This window comes from Agrilus planipennis, unplaced genomic scaffold, assembly GCF_000699045.2.
Source record: "Agrilus planipennis isolate EAB-ADULT unplaced genomic scaffold, Apla_2.0 scaffold2, whole genome shotgun sequence".
Taxonomy (NCBI): Eukaryota; Metazoa; Arthropoda; class Insecta; order Coleoptera; family Buprestidae; genus Agrilus; species Agrilus planipennis.
In genome coordinates, this window is record NW_020442464.1 from 2,497,244 (window position 1) to 2,521,851 (window position 24,608).

Below are 24,608 nucleotides of genomic sequence, written 5' to 3' on the forward strand. Positions count from 1 at the left end.
GCGGCGTTACCTCGCTCTGAGGCGTTCCATTTAAGGCTTGAAGTGCAAGCGAGAGCGCGGAACGAGCGACAAAGAGGCACAATCGGCCTCCGCGTTCGGCAGCGTTCGACATCTGTCTCTCTCCTACTTGAGTGAGCGATGCGTCCGCGTGGACAGCTGCTATACAATAATACATTTCCATTTACCTCCTTCTCTATATCCATACAAAATATCTATCAAACAAATAAAATTAAAATTTTCTTTTGAAAAATGAAACCATTCCATCAGTATTTTCTTATGATGTTGTCACGTTCAATTATCGTCAGTATACCGACTTTACAGATAACCGATTTTTTAGTTTAAGTTTCAATATACAGGCCAAGTACTGAAGCGATTTTTTGTACGTTATATTTATTATTCATTTGATGGCTTATTTATCCTTGCAGCCACAAAAATTACTTGTAAATAATTTTATATCGTCGTCCTCATTAAACTAATAATATTACGTTGTGAGTAACAACAATTTTTATAAATACTATATAGTGCATCTAATAGGTACGTGAAGGAAACTGGATATAAAAGAGTCCTGCCAAACCCTTGTCCATTCTAACTAACGAAACGTATTTTTAGATTATTCTACTTTTCCTTTCCAGAATACAAATAACTACTTGCATTAATAACAATGAAAAACTAGAAACAAGTACAAAGTTCCAAAACTAAGAAATATACACAAGGTTTTCATAATTGCGTTTTTATTTACAAACATTTTGTGTATTAGTGTGGTATATCAACATGCAGTACAAAGCATGGTAATACTATAAAAACGCAGTAATGAAAATAGTGCAAGTATACAGCGTAAAAATGAAGCAATTTCAAAAACCGTTACCCATTGAAAATAATTTATTCAACTACGCGGATCGCAGACGTTTTCCCGTGCATTACGTTCAATTGTGCAGAAAAAAGGAACTGTAACTTGTAATATTATTTGTAATAACTAGTTTGTAGACGCGGAAGGACAAACTTGCTCTTTATTATAAACCCTACATAAGTAGGTACAATTTCTTGCTACCAACAATGAATTAAAATGATGCAATAGAGCATATTGAGCGGCTCTAGTTTTTGCAAAGTTGACTGTGCCTTTTTTTTAGTAGCAAAACGCGACACGTTTGCAATAATGAAAAATATTAATCACAACTATGAAGTATCGCTTCCGATACATAACGGGCTTTTGATTGGTTATTAGTTAATTTTATAAATGAACAAAGGAAATTAATGTTTTGTCTTTTTTAACTGATTGAATCTTTCAGGAATCATACCGACAGTTTTGGATAATATTATAAAAGAATTTTTGTAAGCAATTGAACTATTTTATCCAATTTGGCTTAGATTCGCTTAGAACGCATTTAACAGTGGGTGGAATTATTAATATTATCATTTACGTACATTAAAAAGAAAGAACTACTGCATCTCGGTTTTGAGTTGTGTGGTTCTTTTTTAATTATACAGAAACAGTAAATTGAGTTTAATCGAATTTTTTCCAATTTGGTGGGTGTGTGGTTTAGGGGATAGACCATCGTCCCCAAACACCTATTAAAATAAGTAACAATGTTCTTGAATGCTTCTAAAGTTATCCTCGACTAGAATGTTCTCGATTGTCCTCAAGTAGAATGTTCTAGAGTGAACCGGAAGAATCGAGAACTTTCTGGATGGTTCAAGAACTATTACGTACGATTGGATGAGAGTTTTAGAGTAAATTAAACTTGAAAAATCGGGAAATATTCAAGGACCGTTATATTTGAGTGATGAACCTGAGTTCTAACACTGAATTAGGACATTTTCATGTGTTTCGACCAAAACATCTTAAAAAATGTTTGAAATCTCCTATGATTTTCGAGATTTCACGTCTGGTATAGTTTTGCGAATTGGCCACAAAGCACCCGCTTAGATTAAGTGAGAATGTTAGCTAGTTAGAAACAAAAGCAAAGCAGTGGCTTAAACTCAGCGCATCATTTCTGATAACGTTCAAAAACGGTTAATTAATATATCAAATTAAGAACTACGTGAGCAACCGACAGTTTGTTTCTAAAATATAACTTACGTTCAAATAGAACTAGGATTATTGCTACTATAATTAAATATTAATGAAATATTAATTTATGATTATTACATGGATTAAGCGCCTACATAGAACTTTATAGCAGGATTTTTAAAAACGACCGTTATTTAGAAATACGTGTCGAGATAGTTAAAGTTGATATCTTTTCTTCAAACAGTGAAGTATGGTTTTATCCGGCTTACTACCGTTATTCAAATTTACATAGCACTCTAAGTGAATATTCTTTGTTTTCTTGCTCATTTCGCTTCATATTTTTGTCCAACAATACAAACATTTTGCAGTTATTTTACACCACATTTATACACAATATAACCATTTATTTATTTGCTGAAGGCAGCTTCAGCAATATGTTTACTGATCCACGAAAATAATTTTTAAACTTACTGTCAGGAATTTTATAATAGAATTAGCAAGCAAGGTCTTATAACTAATAAAACTGTTACCTATTCTTGTAAATTTAATACTTACCTGAAATAATTAGAGATGCGCAAAATGGTTTTTCAAAAGTATTTTATTTAATAGATATCCCTTCTGTACTTTAAATGCCGAATGCAAAATACCTATTTAATTTTCTACATTTACTTAAGTACAAAATATTTTTTAACAAAACTTTACAGGCATAGTATGATTCATATTTTTCTGTTTGAAGTGATTGAGATATAGTTTTTCTATCTTTATGTTATAGTTTCTTCAGTTGAGCAACAAATAATTCTATTATATGCTTCCTTATTTGCCATTTTCACCCGTTTTAATTGGAAAAAAGTCACTGATGCCAAAATAGTTTGTTTAGCGTGAAAGAACAGAGCCAAAACAGGGTTGCAAATAATTTTATTGATGTAAAATCAACATCAATCATTTTATATCAAAATATTTACAACCCCATTTTGTTTCTGATCTTTTACACATTGTAATAAAAGAAAGAAATGGAATCCATAGGTTCTTTAGCTTTGAGTTCATCCAATAAGTGAAGTTTTTCGAATCGTTTTCTAAGCATTTTGGATTATATGCATTTATTAGCACATCACAATATCTCGTAGTTTTCAGTTTTACACAGCAACTTTCATTCATCATTTTATATAATGTTTGATCGGTGATACTAGCAAAAAAGTATTTCGCATTTTACAAATAGAAAATTCATTTGGAAAAGTGTTTTAAATAAAATAAAAAAAATGTTTTTCTCAAAAAAGTATTTAAATGCAAGATAGAAATAGCTATTTTTTATTTTGAATTTGCATTTTAAATGCAAGTATTTCAAATAAATCACATCCCTGGAAATAATATCGGTAAAATGTTCCATTAGAGTCTTTTAATACACACGTATACAAATTTCGTAGGCGAAAATTCGGATCTTGGCCTCATATGTATTCCTAAAAGGCCTTTTTCTATCTAGTTACCTTTACGTAATTCGTCGAAAGGCTTGACCTTATGATCAGAGGTGTAATAATTGTTTGGTTGCCATTAAGCATGTTATAAATATTTCTGGGCTGGGTTACAAATCGTAGCCAACATGTGAATTACTTATCTCCATATGATACCTACATGAAGCGCGTACAGAGAGCTTTTCTTCAATTAATTGATAGGTACATTTAATTCTAATAATCTAATAAACTAACGTAATACTAAAACTAGTCAATATACATGTTGTACATTTACTAAATATTGCTGGAGATAGTCTTATTATTACACTAGTAAATAGAAAACAAACAGAAACCTACATGCAGAGAAATAATATACGCCTTTTGTATATAAACTGCAAAAGTTACAATTTTTATATAAATCTAACTGTTCTGCTAATTACAGCATTTGCGAATTTTATTTTACTTTTAAATTACGTGTACTATGTTCCCATTTCGTTGATGGTGACGTCCTACCTATGTAAGTCATATTAATCGTAATTCATTAACGGGGTGGTCAATAAAAACTGATCTTTTGTACTGAAATATTTTCAAAGGGCGTCAATTTAATCGACATTTAAAATATTTAACAAGTTTTATAATAAATGAGTATTTCATTTAAGTACCTGATAGTCGATTTACTATTAATTAATAATTAAGACCCTATTATTGTAACAAGCTTAATTTTTAGAATAAGCGTACCTATTTTTAGTACAGTCAAGTCACTTTAGGAAGGCCAAGTCCGCAATAAATTTTTTAGATCCAAACAAGACTACTTTACCCTTTTGTTTCACAAATTTCGAATACAGAATGTTTCTAATCTAATAGAATTATCAGAACATGCTAATGAAAGACAAAAAGTAATCGTGTAGATCATATTTGATGATAAGATATAAGTATATCTGTCCAATACTTTACTGTCAACTTCGCCTTCTGAAACTGACCCGACCATAGCTTGACTAACGTGAGTGATTTTATTATAATATACAGTGTGTTACGCTCTTAGGCATTTAAACCAGAAATGCACAGATACTAAATCCAACTATGCATTAGATTAATAAGAAAGGAAAAACAAAAGAAAATCTTTTTAACGTGCCTACATATCGATGCTATGAAGTTTATAGAGTATCGTAATTTTATGGCGTAACATAAGCTGTTTAATAACTTATTACGTCTGTAGCGGCTTATTAATAATAATCGTATTGAAATCATTTTCCTAATCACCCTGTACATATTGCATCGATCTTCCGACATTATCCTGACAAACATATTTTTGCAGCCTGACAATACATTTGTACGTATTTCTGTGATTGAACACTTATTTCATCTTTGAGTCACTCAATAATCTGTTGTTATGGTTACAGTGTATTAAATAAAATTATTGGTTGAACTTTTCACTTGTTTCAATTGTTTTCCTAATCGTACATCATGAAACTTTATAAACTCATTATCAGAAAAGGTTATAAAGTGTCTTTTATCCAGAAATAAAATATTGTTCCCGAGGGATCGAAAAATTACTTTGATGTGGTCGTCGATGATTTTTGACACATATTTAGAACACCAATGAGAGGGAAGCCGCGGGTAAAACCTAGTATACTGTAACAGATATTGTTTAAGTATATTTAATAAGAAAAGCGAAGTGTTTAAGAAAGAAAAGTAAATAAAAAGTACGTTCAATTATTTGTTTTCTGAAGAAAGCGGTTCTTTTGAAATGATTTCCAACAGATCGCAATGATAAAGGACGCATTTCATTTGAAGTTTTAAGGAAATCTTATCATTTTTAAAGATATTAAAATTACCACTTAAAAACCATGACCTTACAAATACTGATTAGTAAATAACAATTTGAAACGTCTACTTTAGAATTTCAGAATAATAAAAATATTTACCTAACTGAAATTATTTTAAACGACCACAGTGTATAGAAATGATGGTATATCTACGATGCTGTTCGATAGTCACAAACATTTAAGGTTGCTCGTACTGTACAACAAAATTTCTATAATCCTACGATTTTTGAAGCTTGGATTTTTATTTTTTTTTTTAAGAAAGAACTAAACAAAAGTACATTGAGTAACGATTATAAGTTTGGAATGTAATGAATTATTCAACAATGAATTTAAGAGGGCGTCAAATTCATATATTTTTTTATGGTTTGATCAGTTAAATGAATTCCTGGGTAATTGTTTTATACCTATCTAATATACCTGCCCGCTTAATACCTACCTGCATAATAATCCATAATTTTATACTTTTTGACGTGACAACGTCTTATAATTCGATGGAGACGGCTGCAGGCACGAAAAAACATGACTCCTGCGGCGTTATCTCGCTCTGAGGCGTTCCATTTAAGGCTTGAAGTGCAAGCAAGAGCGCGGAACGAGCGACAAAGAGGCACAATCGGCCTCCGCGTTCGGCAGCGTTCGACATCTGTCTCGCTCCTACTTGAGTGAGCGATGCGTCCGCGTGGACAGCTGCTATACAATAATACATTTCCATTTACCTCCTTCTCTATATCCATACAAAATATCTATCAAACAAATAAAATTAAAATTTTCTTTTGAAAAATGAAATCATTCTATCAGTATTTTCTTATGACGTTGTCACGTTCAGCTGTCGTCAGTAAACCGACTTTACAGACAACCGATTTTTTTTGTATAATTTAAATACTATCCACATTTTTAACTATTGCCAATCGCCTGTATATATATAAGTATGAATATATTTTACATATAACATATTTGAAACTTTCACTGCCTGTTTAACCAAAAGCATAAAGTAAACGACTAATTAATGCTTAAAAAAGATGATGTTAAATCGTTAAATAATCTCTTCACACTTATTATGTAAACTATTCTTTAAGGTGTGTTCGTGATCTACAAATATACACAGGTAGGTATGATCTTCTATTTTATTTATGTTTATGAAAAGCATTTGTTTATAAAATTGTTGTTTATACCAATAAAAAGAAAAAGAATACGAAAAGAAGCAAGATGGGTCGTTATAATGTCCCATGTTTTGAAATTGTTGGCATAACAGATATCAAAAACTTTTATTTTATTTCATACCCAGATGATCCAACGCTTAAAATTTCAGAACATTTGACAAGTGAAGGCTAAATTTCCTTATATATTACGTGTACAACAGCATAAATTTAAATTTTAAAAACGTTACGTCACAAATATTTATTTTTATATTCAATTACTAATGTATTAGCAAATGCAAAAGCCGTTATTTCTATTGTTGTTTGATAGCTTAATTTACATTTATCCTTAGATTGTGGTTAAAGTCAAAATTGAAATATTCACCTTAATCTTTGAAATCATAGTTTACAATTACGTAAAATTATATATCCGGTTATTAATTGGTCAATAATTTGCGTTAGCGGATAGTAATTTGTAATTAGTACCTTTATTATTGCTAAAAGTACGTTCAAATAAACATTGAACAGTAATGATGAAAATTTTTCATGATTATCAGACAATTTACACCATTTTTACAAAAAAAAAACAAAAATAACAACGACCCACAGGTACTTCCCCTAACTCTGATAAGAAGCAGGAATTTTGAACTGTTTAAAAAAGATCTAGTGTATGAAGTTATTTACCAACCAATTTGCTAGAAAAATATTAACCAATTTTTAAGTGTTTTGCTTGTTACTCTAATTAAAGATATCTTAATGAATAATTAGCATTCCTGATAAGTAGAAATGTATATGCATTATACATTCATTAATTAGTAAAGTTTGTAGACAATACTTTGATTTCTTTAAAGCATTTCTTTAAAGATTTCTTGAAAGCATTCAACATTAAAAATACTTTCTAGTGACATTGTCGGTTTCGCTTGGTTGTACCAAGGGCTAGGTCAGTTATCAGCGTTGGTAGTCCAAGAGAGATGAAACCTTGAACGCTACCATTGCGAGACCGAGTAACCAACGATGTGAAGTTATATAAACAACGGAATTCAGCTGTTCCGACAGTTCACGATCGGCGTATCAGCGTGCATATTCGGTGTGTGTTCGTATGCTTCGGTAACGTGGCTATTCAAAATAAGAACATAAACATTTTTTTGATTAAAAATGATTGAAAATTGTGGTGTAGTTTTGCAAGCATTTTTAGGTACACTTTTTACATGGGGCCTTACTGCTACAGGTGCCTCAGTTGTCGTATTTATTCGAGGATCACAGGTTAGTTCACATTTATAACCTCTAAATTTCCATAAATAACAATACAATATTTTATTTCAGAGAAAATTACTTGACGCCAGTTTAGGATTTGCTGCTGGTGTTATGGTAGCAGCTTCTTTCTGGTCTTTATTATCTCCTGCAATTGAAATGGCTGAGGAGTCAAAATTGTATGGTGAAAATGGGCAATTTGCTTTCATACCTGTTGGAATAGGTTTTCTACTTGGTGCTCTTTTTGTATATGGAGCTGATGTTTTCATTACAGCCATTGGAATAACTTCACCTAGCACAATGTTAGGTATGTCGCATTTCTTATTGTTTTTTTTTAATTATGTACTAACAATTAACCAACAGTAAGTTATTTACAAGCTCTAGTTACAATTATTTGCCAAATATTTTCTTAAGAGGTTTATATATTGCATGATAAAGACAATGCAATGTTTCCAATTTGATGGTGATGTTTAGTACTGAAATAGTCATTTAACCATTTTTTATTTAATATGCACAGACGTTTCCAAATCTGTGGTATTAAATGAAAACTTAATTTTAAACAAATTAGGGGCATTAATTTTTTGTGAATAGCTTACAATATGTAGCTTTGTACTTATTGGGGTTGGTGGAAACGTGCGGATATGGTAATGAGGGATGTGCTAAATGCTGAGCGCAGCACGTCGTAAGAATTTGTTATAAATCGTCCAGAATTCGTAATTTGTTTATATGTAAAAATAATCTTGCCACTAACATCTCGTGAACCGGAAGCTTATAGTGCAGGGCGTCCCAGTTTGTCGTGTCGTTGAGTTTTTGTCTAATTTTTTGTCTATCTCTAAAAATTAAATCCTTTATGATACTTACATTCAAAATTATTTGAGTAATTAACATAAACAATCGCGATTAGTATTGTGTTGATACAAATAAACAAATTTGCTACTACCTACTTTACAATTAGTACAATAATCTCTGTCAAAAAGTTAATATGCTTAATTAATGGGTTTAAAGTCCACAATAGTAGATATTAGCTGAAAGACATTTTAAAAAGACTAATGTAGGCATTTCTAATCATTTTTTAACACATTTACAAATGTCACTTACGTCTTATCGCCAACATGTCTAACGACGAATTAGGTATTTAAAAAAATGTTTCTACGTATTATAATCTATTCTATTTTTTGTTCTGTTGTAAAATTTTCATTCAAGTAACTCAATTTTAGTTTCAATGGAAACCTTTTTTGAAATTTGGTTTTCATGTTTTATATTATTTTTAACAATTTTTTTATCAATTCGTTCGTTATAAGGGTAAAAGAATATGTATGTAATAATAATTTTTTTAGCCGAATATGTTTACTTGTATCAAATAAAAGATCATTGAACTTAACGTTGTTGTTAAATAACAATAACAAAAATAACGGCGCCTTCAATGATGTTGATTTATTTATAATTAGCTGATCATCTTTGATTGTTTTCGGCCGACTGAAAGATAATTACACGCTCTTTAAGTGCATTTTACATTACGTATTTTGATAAGATATGCATTGCATTTTCATTCCCTTTTAGGCGGTTTCGTTTTTTATTTTACGTAAAAATCACCTTGTTTTGTTCTATTTGAAGTCAAATGGGGCATTTTCATATTTTACAATTAATTAAATGTTCGTATGAATCATTATCATGCTTGCCTAATAATAGTAGAGAATAGTAAGAGCAATGCTAAACGGAATTGATTTTGAAAAGGCCTTGTAATGTTTACAATCTTCGTTAAATATTTATCTATTTTATAAAGTCGGTGTAAAAACTTATTTTAACATATACTAAATTGTAGCAAAAGCTACGTTAGTTTGAGTGAATTTTTAATAATGCCATAAATGTGGTTTAAAGTTTAAACTCTTAGTTGTTTAGCTCAAAATTTTATGATACTAATTCAAATGCAATTTCGTTTAATTTATCATTAGATCTCCTTCATAATACCATTCATTTCGATACAATTTCACCAAGTAGTCACTTTCATTAAAGATTGAGTTACTATCGTTAATGATTTAAAAAAAAATCTTTTTTCGCTATAAAATTCATGAGAAGACAGTAAAAATGCTGGAAAATACAAAAATTACAAATTTCGATTGTTAATGAGTGAATTTGTCGTAGAAATAGTAGAATTTATTATTCGGTATCTTGTAATAATCTTAATTTTGACATGTTTCTTTAAAAATGATTTCAAGTTTCTTAATTATTACAATTNATTACATTTGTAATATCAACTAATATACCTAGTAAATTTATTTCTGTTGGGATTTTAATTTTACAAATTCGTGTCCAAATCGTAATTTTTAATATTTTCGCTTACGAAGCAACGGGCTAGAGGCTAGGGATAAATTGTAAAAATCGCTTTAATATTTAGGTAAATTTTCGTATTTCATTTTCTCCGCGTATAATATGTGTTTTCTTTACTCAATTGAAGTAATAAATACAATTAAAAATTAGGAATTCGTAAAGTCGTATTGTTGTTTAGATGTTACGTAATCGTTGTGGGTACTATTATTTAAAACGTTAATTAGGAAAACTGATATTTGTACGTCATCGTATTATTTTAAATATACTCACAATCGGTTGCTATTTATTAATTCAAAAGACGAATTTGTATTTAATTATATTATAATTTGTTTTCATTTACTTTATTAAAGTTCCTTGAACTGAAAAATATAGGTAATCGATGATAGGTATGAGGTATGAATATTCAGTTGACAATTGTAGTCCCTTTCGGAACATCTATCTCTGACATCTAAATTTTCTTTTAAACACGCTAAATTAGATTGATACGTAACTTTATTAAAAATTATGCATTACTAAACATTTCATTATGCCCAACATAAGTAGAGTATATACACTGATGGTAAAGAGAGAACCGAACATACGGATATTCTATTACCATCCGATCATCAAAGGCAGCATCAACTTTTGAAAAGTACGACAAGGTATAGGAAAATTAGTACAAATGCCTTTAGCATCTTTTCATATAAATAATAGAGTAATATAAGTTCAACAAATGCAATTCCCTGATAGTCGATTTACTATTAATTAATAATTAAGACCCTATTATTGTAACAAGCTTAATTTTTAGAATAAGCGTACCTATTTTTAGTACAGTCAAGTCACTTTAGGAAGGCCAAGTCCGCAATAAATTTTTTAGATCCAAACAAGACTACTTTACCCTNCAAAGTCTTTGATCATCAAACTGTGCATTTTCGGTTGTACCAATCAAAAGGAAAAGGAAAAATGCCAATGAACAATTTGCTTTATCTGTCTAGACAAAAAGAATTTGTTATTTTTTTAATTAAAATTCTTGTGCCAGTGCACAACATACCTATTTATTAAAGATTAAGTTGGTGCAGCCTTGCGCTATATGAAATGTTTATAAATAATGCATAAATTTGAGGAAAACAGGTATCAACCTAATTTAGCTTGGCATAAAAAAAAATGATTGCGTCATAATTTTTCCTCACGCTTCTGTTTTATTATTACATACTTAGTCTACATCAAGAAATGTATAATATTCATCCATATTTTGGGGCAAAAATTGGACCTTATTTCTTCATCTTTTCCATTTTCACAATGTTTATGTTTCAGTACATTTTAATGCTTTAGTTGTTTTTTTGATCGTTTGGTGTATTTAACTATAGTTTGGTATAAAACTGATGTTTTTGTACAAGTATTTGTCAGAAAAATCAAATTGCTTTACCTTTTCGCGTGTGGTTGATATTCCACCAATTTTCTTTCAAATTACGCTATACGAATGAGTTAATAATACATAACGATAACATATAAAAATAATTTTTATTTTGCATAAATCTAAAAAGTAGGTGACTATTTTTTAAATAACTTAAGTTTTATTTCCTTTATTTTAAAATGAACACAGGGAAAGTACTGCAAGTTTTGAATAAAAAAAATATGAATCAATTTTTTACAGTTTTTTATAATCAAAATGAAACAAATACATGCCTTTCGTATTGTCCCCAAAGTCTTACTTTCAGTAAATTGTAAGAAAAGTTTATTTGTCCCCAAAGTTTTAATTTCAATAAATTGTAAGAAAACTTTAGTTGATATTAAAAAAAGAACCAACGCGGTTCGTTGACTGATGATTTGTATTTTTAAGTTCGATATTCAGGGGCATTTAATGAGTCAATTAACTGTTTTTTGCGCGATGACAGTAAAATTACTCTAATAATGGTATTATTAAAAACATGCCTGTTGTTTTGGTTCAGAGTTCATCAATTAAAATGATTATTTTAAGGCACATGTCACGTTCTAAAGCATTGACCTTTCGCAATTGTTTTCACATTCAAAATTACATACGAAATTTATATTTTCGTAACGCATATTTGTATTTTCAGTATTAATTTTTCATTAATGTGTAAATAAATTGAAATAGTTTTTGTTATAATTTTATAATGTAATAAATTTTTAACCCTGTAATTCAATTTTTAAAGTGTCAGAAGTTGAAATTAATTTATTCGTATAGGCCTAAAATTTGTATGTCGATATTTGTTTTGGATTTGGACCACACTCAAAAATTGTACATACGTTTAAACTGAGCTACCAATTATTTTATAGTGGTTTAAATTTTGATTAAGATTTTACCGGGCATATGCCAGGTACATGAACCGAAGTGCTATATAACACTTTCACACAGAAAACACATTGTTATTTATAACATCAAATTCACAAACATTGCAACTAATATTATCATGCTTATTAATTCCCAAAACTTCATAAGAGCTGAGTTTTTTTAAAAACAAAAAAATTCTCCTTCAGTAGAATTTTACTCTCTTAAGTTTATGCTATAGACCCTGTAAATAAATGATTGGATTGAAGAAGTAAGAATAAGTAGTACAAAGTCATATTAGAATCTTGTACGAACCATATCTAATACCTTCAGTAAAGTTCAGCTACTTTGGCTTGTCCACCATTGAATAAAAGGTTTATATGCAGGTAGGTTAATATTTTTTTTTTTTTAAAAGCATTACTATCAGATAAATTTATTGTATCAGCACACCATTTGGTAATTTTGATAATTACAATTAACTATCGTAAGTCATAAGCTAAGCATTAACCCTTAACGATCTAATGAAAATAGAGTTTGATACTGTGCATGGCATAATTTAAGGCTTTTAAGACTTAGTAGCTGAATTTTACTGTGCTAGTGTTGAAATCTAACTGTACAAATTTAAAGAAACTTCTATGCGTTTCTTCTCAAATTTAATTTCTTTACCCTATCATAAAACTTTTTTTAATTATTGCCTATTTAGTAATGGAAGGTATTGAAATCGCTTAAAAGAAAATGAAATGCAGTCATAATAAATTTTATAGATCTGTGGTACATGNTTCTATGCGTTTCTTCTCAAATTTAATTTCTTTACCCTATCATAAAACTTTTTTTAATTATTGCCTATTTAGTAATGGAAGGTATTGAAATCGCTTAAAAGAAAATGAAATGCAGTCATAATAAATTTTATAGATCTGTGGTACATGTTTTAGTCTTAAACATATTTTTAGAGGTAGACTTGTCGCAGGTTGATAGGGAAACTTACATTTTCTACGTATAAAGAAATTCAACTCAGTTTTGTATCTGATCTTGTTTAGTAAACTTATTTTTAAGTAAGATTAATGTTTCATCGATAATTACTGACATCTAAGGTACAATATCATGTTTATCCTGAATAGAATATAAAAAACAGTCATAAAAGGTCTTACATATGTAAACCTTTGCATACAACACATACAATACAGTGTAGCTACTAATGCATTTTTAAAAGAGAAAGGAAATAATTAATTAGAACACATGTTTCTTTTATATGGTTCCCATTTTTTTTGCTATAATCAGCATTCTCATATAAGTAAGGAATGTAGTGACTTATAAAATTATTCCCAGCGTGCAATCTGACATAGTAATTCTAAGGTTAATCTGGAGAACTAAAGGGAAACTTATTAAAAATGCATATAATAAAAATTACCCCAAATTTTGACATTTAATAATTGCAAGTAGTATCAACATCTGCTAAGATTTTGTATCTCCTTTTTGTGGTAGAATCATGATTTGGACTGAACTGTTGGTCCAGCCACTTTGTTGGCAACTGCAGCTAACACCTTCAGTTGTTATACTTAGTTTCTGTAGCGATGTCACCTTCAGTTTGACCGGCGAAAAGTAGAAAAGAACAGCACTAGGCCAGAAAAGAAAGGAGACAAGACCAAACTCTTAACCGGTGAAGAGCGTATAATCCGTACAGTACTGCACGGAAAAATTGACCATTGTATCCATCACATTTGCATTGCTAAAATGTGCTGTTATTGGTACCATTTACTACTGAAAATATCAACGAGATGTTTATTTATATTTAAAGACATATTAAAGGCTTTAACGCTTGTTTTCGACTCGCACTACTATTCATGATTGAACAATACTTTTGGCAGGTACTGTATGAAAAAGTATGTTTAATGAACAAGAGTCGAGAGTATAATGGGCTTTTTTCTCCCTACCTACGATTTTGCCAGCGCGCATCCAAGACATTGGAAGGGGCACATCGCTAGAAAAAGTAAATGAAGTATACTTAGGATTTGAATAATAACACATAAATCGCGAACACACTTTTAAAAACTTTAAAATGGTATAGTGAAATTTAATCAGATAAACATGGGATATTAAACTGAGTTGAATGTTTTTTTTTTCTTTGATGACAACCTGCGGCGCAAAGCTTTCGTGAAAAAGACCGTGTCATGGCCCTGTATTGTAGCTTTACTATCTGCAAAAGGCCTGAAAGAAAAGAGAGAGGATGATGACAATTTTACAGTTTTATCACATTTATCTACAGTGGACACAACCAAGGGTGACGAAATAAGCCAGTGTAGTATCAACATGCAATACCGTAAACGAGGTAACGTATTCTATCCAACCTCTAATGTACATAAAGAAATTGTGGCGTTTTCGACTTTTTTTTTACATTCCCCCATTGCGATAATAAATAATTTGTGAATTTTAAAAATCCCACGACAAAATATGAAAAGCGTTGTCTTCCTTTAAAAAAACCAAACCATAGTCGTAGAGACCAAAAAGGGACTCATCCAAGATACATAAATAAATATAAATACATATACGAAAGAATCTCTCAAACACCTTTTTCTATTTAATTTAGATTTGTTTACAAAAATGATGTATAAATCCATGCTTTCGTTTAAACATTCCCAATTTAGGTAATTATGTAACCTAGGTGAGGTAAAGTGTGGAAAAGCTTGAATTTAAAAAGAACTTTTCCATAATTGTTTCGATTTCCTATACTTACCCATGTGCAGTAAGTACACATTTCTCATTGAATAATTCTCTTTTTTTATTGTTCAAATATCGTTATCGTATAGAACTGCTAATTTCAATTACTGTCAAACATTTTCATTGAAAAGAAAAAGAAAACAATACAATAATTTGCAGGTATTCTTTTCATATTGGGTAATTTTTAATGTGCAATTGTTTGATTTAGAAGCACTTTCAATGTTTTTTGTCATTTCCTTTATTACTTTTTAATTGAGTACTGAGTTTTTTTTAATATCGCGTCACAAAGAAATGGCAAATTAGTTTGGTTCTTATTTGGGATATTAATTATTTTATTGTATAATTTATTTATTCGAATAATTTAATAGTTAAACATCACAAAATTAGAAAATAATTATAAAATCTAGTAGCAGTGGTAATTATTATGGGGAATGATTTTTTCTTGTTAAATCGTATTTCTTGAAGCCCTTGTCCCTACGCCCTACGTATGTATCTGTTTAGGCCGTTCGGGTAGCATCGCAATGCGCACCGAAGAAATGGTACAAGCACGCACATATGAAGACGTCACACCCTTGCAAGAATCAAAGAACAGTCAATGGAAAAGGATAATGCTGATGGTCGTCGCAATCACAGTTCACAACATACCCGAAGGATTAGCTGTCGGCGTGGGATTTGGAGCAATCGGAAGTAGCCCATCTGCCACGTTTGAATCGGCAAGGTAAGTGACAAATCAAAAGTTTTTATTTAGCATTATTGGTTCACATATACAGAAATTGAAAAACCTTTAAGTTCCGTATAACCCACGTTATAATCTCAAATAACTCAAAATGCCTTGAGTTCGATGTCACATTATTAGTATATATCGTGCTGCTAGACCGGAAGTGAAGGAAGTCTCAGACACTATACTTATTACCTCCCCTGGTGCGTTTGCTATTTTTACCCTTTGTCGGCCAGGAAATCAAATTTTCTGCGGGATATAATTTAGCAATCTTTTATAGACGGGACTATTTTTCGTAAAACTAAATTTTCAAAAAAGAAAACAGGGTGAAGAATCCCTGGGCGCAATTTGAACTTCCACTAAAAAGTCAAACACGTTGGGAGTGCAATCGTAAAAGTTTGTGTCTAGATTTTACAAAGATGGTATGATATATCCAAAAACTGATAGTTCTTAGTTATAACGATTACCTACTAATCAAAAAAAGGATTATTGAAAATAAACGCAATAAAGTATTTATTTCTTTATTAAAGAGCTCTTTGCACTACTAAATGTAGAAATCATTATAGCCACTTTTGCCGCAGTAAACTGTACGTATTCGTTTTGGTGAGAATCGCACAGTTCGATCAAGTACAAGCTTCAGCTACTCAGTACGAGGTGGCGCCTATATACTACTGACTGCTATTAAATAAACGTGCGTGGTGGTATCGTGGTAGGAGGTCCTCCGTTATGAATGAATGAACTAGCTTGCCGGGCACTCAACAAGGGGCCCAGGAATCTGAGTACTTGCCCGAGGCGCCGACATTCCTCGGCAAAAGACGTCTGACCTCACGGAGGCCTCTTGTCGTCCGTCCCCTCTCTCTTTCGAACTATGTGTACATTGTCGCCGTAGTCCGGTCGCTTGTACACAGCTGGGCTGTGGGATCGCCAAGCTAAAATATGCGCTATGAAGGAATGGAAAGAAATTTTTGTTTCTCCACATATTCCTTTCATCTACAAGAGTCAGTCATAACTGCAGCAAAATTTGAGGTGCTATTACACCTATGGGGATCTACAAAAACAATTCTTAGTTGCTTATTTTATATTTGTTGATCTGATTCTTGTATGGGACTATATCCTTTTATTACTGTACTTTGACATTAATTCTGAATGTGGTTCTGATTCTTATTACTCTTGTCCACTTGTCACATCAGGGAAAATTTTACAGATTGTACAGTAGTATCTGAACAAAAGCTTGCGACAATGGAACTTTTTCTAGAGTTTCTTTAGTTTCTTTGGATAACACACAGTGTAATAATGATATCCTATTTTTAATGGAAATATACCATTTATAGATATTCCAAATTGTGTATTTAGTATGCAAGTTCCATCTCGTTTAGCAACAGCTGTTTTCCTTTTGTCGCTTTTATTGTAGTGAAGTTCCTTTCTCTTGCCGATTCGGTTTTTTTTTATTATCCCACGTTTCCGGTCGTGTCCCCATTTTGTTCAGGACCAATCCTCGCTCCTGCTTCTCCGGTTCGAACCCGTTTTTGTAGACTTTCGTCGAAGAGTAGGGCGAAATACATGCATGCATCTGATGTGCGTGGAATTGGGATGTAAACATTCTCACCGATCCGGTTGTTGCGTATCACATGCCAAAAATCATCTTTAAATTTCGATCATCTTGAACTCATCATCGAATTATTCGCAAAATTTTGTACTTCTGGTCCTTTTTAATAAAATACATTCCCACTTACAAATGTTGAATACAGCTACCGCTATGAAGAAATTATTAGGAAAGAGAAATCTTCGTTCAAAATCCCACAACTAAGAAAAACATTTAAAACAGTAAAGAACTTGTAGCTCTTAATCTTCTACGTCTTTTTCTTTTCTTATTTCGGTAATATTAGTCCAAAACAATACAATCCTTTATAGCTTCTAGAGGCTAATGGACATTTCCTTGCTGTATGAGGTGTGGGCATTTCTCAAATTAATTTATCTAATGAGACAATTATTTGTTTAATCTCTAATACGTAAGAAGGCCATTAAAGATACAGTTTGAGTTTAGCACAAAAGAGACAAGGGATCAAGTGCTATTTTATTTATTCATACAGAGAAATGATGTAATACGCAACTTGATTCATAAAAAGTCGTAAAGAGGCTACGCCGGTTGTTAGGATTTATCATTCAATGTTTAATGCAAATTCCATGACTTAATGGGTGTTGTTTTAAAGTAGTCCAGGCGAATATTGAATTGCGGAGAAATGACAATAAATTTTGTATGTATGGTAGATACTATCAATGGATAATATTATTGATAATGGTGAAAATAGGCTTCTAATAGAATTTGAATAAAAAAAAAACGTTTGGGTGTCTTATTCCCATCAGCTACTAACGCTGATGGGCGGACAGTCGCTCCGGAATACGCAGGAAGGTGGAGTGGAAGGACCCCGTCAGCCTCATTTGAGGAATCGTGGGAATTGATGGGTGGTGGTTGGGATGAGGACTAAATGAAGGCAGAAGAAAGGGAAATACGAGGGTGGATTGATAAGTTTCCGGCCTAACCAAGAGATGACGCCACTAGGCCTACCTTGAGGTGACATTCTATAGTACCATCCTTGGATAGCTTGTAGCTATAGTTTCAGCCCGATCTCCTTGCTAGTGTAGGTTTGACAGCACGCTGAACAAGACGCCTCTGTGGTTTTCGTAAAAATGGAAAAGCAGGAAAATCGTGCTGTCATCAAATACTTTTATTTGAAGGGGTTAACGCCGAAGGAAATTAAAAAAGAGATGGACTCAACACTGGGGACATCCTCCCCGTCATATTCAACCGTTAAGCAGTGGGTTTCCGAGTTTAAAAAGGGTCGTGTGAGCACCTCTGATGGGCCTCGCTCAGGACGCCCCGTTGAGGTCACAACTCCAGATATGATCGAAAAAATTCATCAAATAGTGCTGGGAGACCGCAGATTGAAAGTGCGTGAGATAGCTGAGATCTGTAAGATGTCATATGAACGTGTGCAACATATTTTGCACCAACATTTGCATATGGAAAAGCTCTGTGCAAGATGGGTGCCGCGTTTGCTAACAGTCGACCAAAAATTGATTCGAAAAAACATTTCTACCGCAAATTTGTCATTGTATAAGCGTAATCCAAGCGAATTTTTGCGTCGATTCGTAACCGTTGACGAAACGTGGGTCCACCACTACACTCCTGAAACCAAAGAACAGTCTAAACAGTGGATTGGACCAGGGGAACCAACTCCAAAGAAGGCAAAAACAATTTTTTCGGCGAACAAGGTTATGGCTACTGTTTTTTGGGATGCAAGAGGTATTATATACATTGATTACCTTGCAAAGGGTAATACTATCACTGGTCAATACTACGCAGACTTATTGCAACGTTTGAGCCACGAGGTGAAAATTAAACGACCTCATCTGGCGAAGAAAAAAATCTTGTTTCATCACGATAACGCACCAGCGCACACGTCAATCGTTGCGACGGCTAAAATCAACGATCTAAAGTTTGAATTGATGCCGCACCCTCCTTACTCTCCAGACCTAGCCCCGAGTGACTATTTTCTGTTCCCTAATCTCAAAAAATGGCTTGGCGGTAAGAGATTTGCGGACAATGAAGAAGTAATCGAAGCTGTAAATGGTTATTTTGAGGAGCTTGACGAATCAGTCTATAGAGATGGCATTAATAGACTGGAACACCGCTATGAGAAATGTATCAGCCTTGGAGGAGATTATGTTGAGAAATAAAAAAAAAAAATTTTTAAAAACCTTGTTTTTCTTGGTCAGGCCGGAAACTTATCAATCCACCCTCGTATTATCCATGGAATATTACTGCCCCTAGCATTTGTCTAAATGATCCGAGGAGGCCACAGAAAAGTTTGGGCTAGGACAGACGGACGTACAATCGAACCGGTATCCTCTAAAATGCTAAGCAATGGTCTAATTCTTCGATAATGTTTGTAGTTTTGGTTGCTGATTTTACTATCGAAAGCCCGCAACGTAAGTGTGAGAAAATCGCGTGGTTGTCCACAACGAACGAGACGAACAATTACCTGGTCAATTAATAAAGACATTCATCTAAATCTAAAGGAACAATTTGCATTGCGTTACCTCCTGGTGCTGACGTCACCTTGTTTGGCGACCAGTTTTTTGTAGGTTCTTTTTTTTTTTTTTCGGCGTTCTTGTTGGTTAGCAAAATTTATCGCCCCGCATGCAGACTTCCCGTCCGATGGTCGCTGGAAGCGCACGAACACCTGACGAATGGTAGAGACAGACTGCTTGGTATGTCGTCCGAAGTGGACGACGAGAGGCACATACAGAAGTTGTATTTTACAATGGTATGCGGGTTTCTGTGTGACTCCTTTTCCAAACAAAACTGGATTCGCGCTTTTTGACATTTTATCAGGAAGTCTTCAGTTTTCCCTTAGTATAACAGGAGCGGATCCGGTCACAATTTTTTGGAGAGGGGAATAATTTTTGGTCAATCTGGAGTGAGGTCTCTATTAGGCCACGTTTTTCAAAGTTCAGTACTTCAAATTCTATTCTATTCAAAAACTATCCAACACTCAAAGCAGACATCGAAGTGTTATCCAATTTCCCATGAATTTTTGTAATTCAAAGGTAAACCTAAGTGTGTTGATGTGTTCTTTTCCCGATATTTCTCAGTTTTAACAATGCCATGCGGGATTTTAAGACCCTTTTTGGTCACTAATCGTAAACTTGTATTAGGTTTTTTGACATTTTCTTCCGAAGCAAGAGTTGAAATTACTTCAGATTCTAAAATGGATATTGAATCAGATTTCTAAGTCACGTCCAATTTCTCGTAAAAATTAATATCCCGAAACAATGGGCCCTTTCTAATTCAAAGATAAACCTGCACAGAGAATGTGTTCAATTTTTGTCTTCGCAAAGCTCTTCCAGCTTTAGCAATAACATGCGGATTTCTAAGTGGGATTAGGTTATTTGACATTTCAACAGGAAGCATCAAATATTTCCTTCCGATTGGTATAAAAGTAATCTTAATGTATCGTAGAAGACTTGTAAAACAGGATTGGAAAATGATTTGAATTCTGGGAGGAATGAAGTAGACATCCAAGTAGTCTCTAATTTCTAATGGATACGATTATTAAATTAAGTTATCTAAGCAAGTCATTATGGATTCTATAACAAATCATAATTTGCCATGGTCCAAAGTGTGTCTTTTCGACTTACATTAGTGGAGCTGATAATTTAATTTTTTTTTTCGGGAGAGTTCTCTTTAATATCGAAATATCCGAAAATATTCCAGTTTCTGTTTGATTGACAACATATTGGTCAAAGTCGTCGAATAATTTCGACAAATCTGAAACACTGTAGCGTAATGTGGAAATTATGATGATTTTTTATCGATGTTTCTCGCCGATTCACAGACATCTTTTTTTTGGTTTTGTATTAGTATGGGATACAAGTTTAGAAAGTTTCCATTAAATCAGCACATTTTGTCTTTTTAATGATAATAATAACAACAAATAATATAATTATTCAGTATTCTTTACCGCGACGCGTCAATTAACGTGAAAATTATACAGGTTGTTATCTCGAAAATTTATCGAATAGCCGACAATATCCTACATGCATATGTATATATATTGTTTTTGTGTTTTCGTCCTAGACGTAGATATAATATCGTAATTAATTTATTCATATTTCTTTAAACGACGGCTGACCAAAACAGGTGTTGCCCCCTGGCTGATTACAGGTGCCTCGCTGTCTACTATACCAGCACACACCGACAAATGTGCTCGACCGTAAATTGCCCGAAAAGGAGGACGCTAAATACACACACACTTACATAAAAATGTTATCGAATTTGTAAATTATTCAGGACCGGATTATAACAAAATATGAATCAATATTTTAGTTTGTTCTTGATTGCGGTTTAACCAAAATCGTCGGTCACATCATGTACTTATGCCGCTTATTATCATTGATTTTTGTGGGACTTTTTTCGAGGTGTTACTTAAAATTTATTTTTTGATGGCTCTGCATGATACCTAAAGAATGATTTTCACTATAGATACATATGTTACCGGAAATGTATGAAATCTAAGAATTGTATACAATTTCTAGGAGATGTATACAATTCCGAGGCTATTTAGGAAATCTATAAAATATTGTTTCAAAGATTTTTTAATACACAGATATCCTGGGAAATGTATACATTTCCTAGCATTTGTATGAAATTCCGATATTGTATACAATTCCTAGGAGATGTATACAATTCCGAGGCTATTTAGGAAATCTATAAAATATTGTTTCAAAGATTTTTTCATACACAGATATCCTGGGAAATGTATACATTTCCTAGCATTTGTATGAAATTCCGCTATTGTATACAATTCCTAGGAGATGTATACAATTCCGAGGCTATTTAGGAAATCTATAAAATATTGTTTCACAGATTGTTTGATACGCACATATCCTGGGAGATGTATACATTTCCTAGGATTTGTATGAAATTCCGATATTGTATACAATTCCTAGGAGATGTAAACAATTCCGAAGTATTTAGGAAATCTATAAAATATTGTTTCAAAGATTTTTTAATACACAGATATCCTGGGAAATGTATACATTTCCAAGGAATTGTATGAAATTCCGATATTGTATACAATTCCTAGGAGATGTATACAATTCCGAAGCTATTTACGAAATCTATAAAATATTGTTTCAAAGATTGTTTGATACACACATATCCTGGGAGATGTATACATTTCCTAGGATTTCCAGGACATTCTGTAAACTTTCCTATAATGTTCACACTAGAACGTTACGTTTTCTTTCCCTATCAGTAGACCATAGAAGCAGTTAATGCGAAGCTGATTGCATATCAGTACAGAGAAAATTTTAATGATTAGCGCTATTATTCAGGATAAGAAATAGCATTTGCAAATAAAAAAAAAAGGAGAAGACATCATTGAATTGACAATATATTTAACGGAAGATGTGTTGATAAAGGGATTTTTTGATTTATTCAAAGAGGCCAACTTTGGACAGTCAAAAAAATCATTGCAAAGTAGGTACATGATAAATAGCTATTTTTAGCAAACATGTCATCGTTGAACAACCTCTTTTAGCAACATTATCTTCGTTTTGTTGTTGTTAGTCACAATTTCTCGCAACCCCCTTATCTCAAAAGGCCTCGTCCTTGACCTTCTAAAACGATAAATAATTATTGTACAGCGAAGTTAAATCGTTTTATTAATTAATGAATCAATTAATGCCGTTATTGAATTAAGAAAAATATACACTAAAAGGGTCAGTTCCCAAGAGGGTGGGGGGGGCAGAGTGGGGTAAGCGAAGTCGTTGACAACATTTTCATTGATGAAAAAATTATGAATGATGGCATACAACCGAACAAATACACAAATACGTGTTGTGTTGCGTCGTCACTTTGTGTAACGTTGTTCGCAATTGTTGCCGTTTTTTACAGTCATTCATAATTGTTTGTTTCCTTTTCGCAATTCACATTGTCATATGGTGGTGGAGGCCGATTACACACACATACATAAATGTACACTGTATCCTCGTACGTGTCTCCAGTGTACAATACGTGAAAATTCGTAATGTTTGTACATACATCGGCATGCCGCATGCGTATATGTAATGTATCTTCTGTAATACATCCGTTTGTCCATTACAAATGAGCTAGATCTTAATGTTATGCTTTATGCAATGTACAACACATTAGTTATGACTTACGTTCGTCCCTTCTGACTACACTAAAAACAATGTAATCTAAAACAAGTCCTCATTTAATTTACCATAGGTTGCTAAAGTACCTAAATCGCAACTGAAGTATTGTTTACCGAATAAAAGTAATGTGGTAAATGTTGTAACTAAATGGAACCATTTCAGTATGGAGAAACTTCATAGTTAAAATGACGACGATCTTCGAAAGTCTAAATCTGAACGAGTTATATTAGTTTGTCGTTTAGTCTTAATATATTTTTGTCAAAATATCTCCTTAATATTTTCAAAAATAAAATGTTTGGAAATCCTTTATACTCTTAACGCCATGATATTAAACTTTTGAAGCTATTATCTCTCATTTACTTTACCATAGGTAGCTAAAGTACCTAAATCGCAATTGAAATATTGTTTACTGAATAAAAGTAATATGGTATAAGTTGTGACTAAATGGACCCATCACGTTTCAGTATGAAGAAACTTCATGGTTAAATGCTACGTACCATGACGTCTTATAAAGTCTAAATCTGAACGAGTTATATTAGTTTGTCGATTATTCTAAGTATATTTTTGTCAAAATTTCTCCTTAATATTTTCAAAAATAAAATGTTTGAAAATCCTTTGTACCAACTCTTAAAGACTCTTAACGTCATGGTATTAAACTGAACGTCATGGTATTAAACTCCAAGCTTGCTGCTTGGACAGTATGTAGGTACTTGCTATCTATACGTAAATACCTACTTCAATTGAAAAGTAAAAAAGAGAACCATATAAATTAATGAGAATGAATTCAGTCTTTAAAGCGTCACTGATAAGATAAATGTAACGGTGTACTGTAGAATGTAGATGTTTGTAATGCTTACATGATAACGAAATATTACCTTCATATTCGTATTAAATAATAAATACCAATAACTGTACGAGTCTGTGTTCCTTCAAAAGCCAAATCAATCGCTTTTACGCTATTTTACATAAATATACTTTGCAATTTCTCTACAATCTGTAACCGTTGGTGTATTTGGTCGTGGCTAAATACATGAGAGAATATTATTATGTCATTTTATAATTTAATTATAATTGTTACACGTGTAATGACAGATACAACGACCGTCGCACTCCTCAATTAATTAAAGTAAGCACGTATCATTTTCGTTAATGTCGAATGTGGTCAAGCACGTAAGCACGTTGTTACAATA

General features: G+C 32.3%; 1 protein-coding gene across 3 annotated transcripts in view; it reads left to right on the forward strand.

Annotated features, from left to right (window-relative positions):
- The first annotated feature begins 7,262 nt into the window (after positions 1 to 7,262).
- Positions 7,263 to 24,608, forward strand: part of LOC108740495 (zinc transporter ZIP11) — a 68,091-nt gene continuing 50,745 nt past the window's right edge. Inside the window, exons 1-4 of one of the 3 annotated variants that reach the window (XM_018474858.2) lie at positions 7,263 to 7,675; positions 7,736 to 7,970; positions 14,446 to 14,586; positions 15,477 to 15,693. In XM_018474858.2, the coding sequence (XP_018330360.1) occupies positions 7,568 to 7,675; positions 7,736 to 7,970; positions 14,446 to 14,586; positions 15,477 to 15,693 (701 nt within the window). In that variant the 5' untranslated portion in view covers positions 7,263 to 7,567. The remainder of the gene's footprint in view (positions 7,676 to 7,735; positions 7,971 to 14,445; positions 14,587 to 15,476; positions 15,694 to 24,608) is intronic. The other 2 variants (XM_018474928.2, XM_018474996.2) reach the window with 2 other exon arrangements.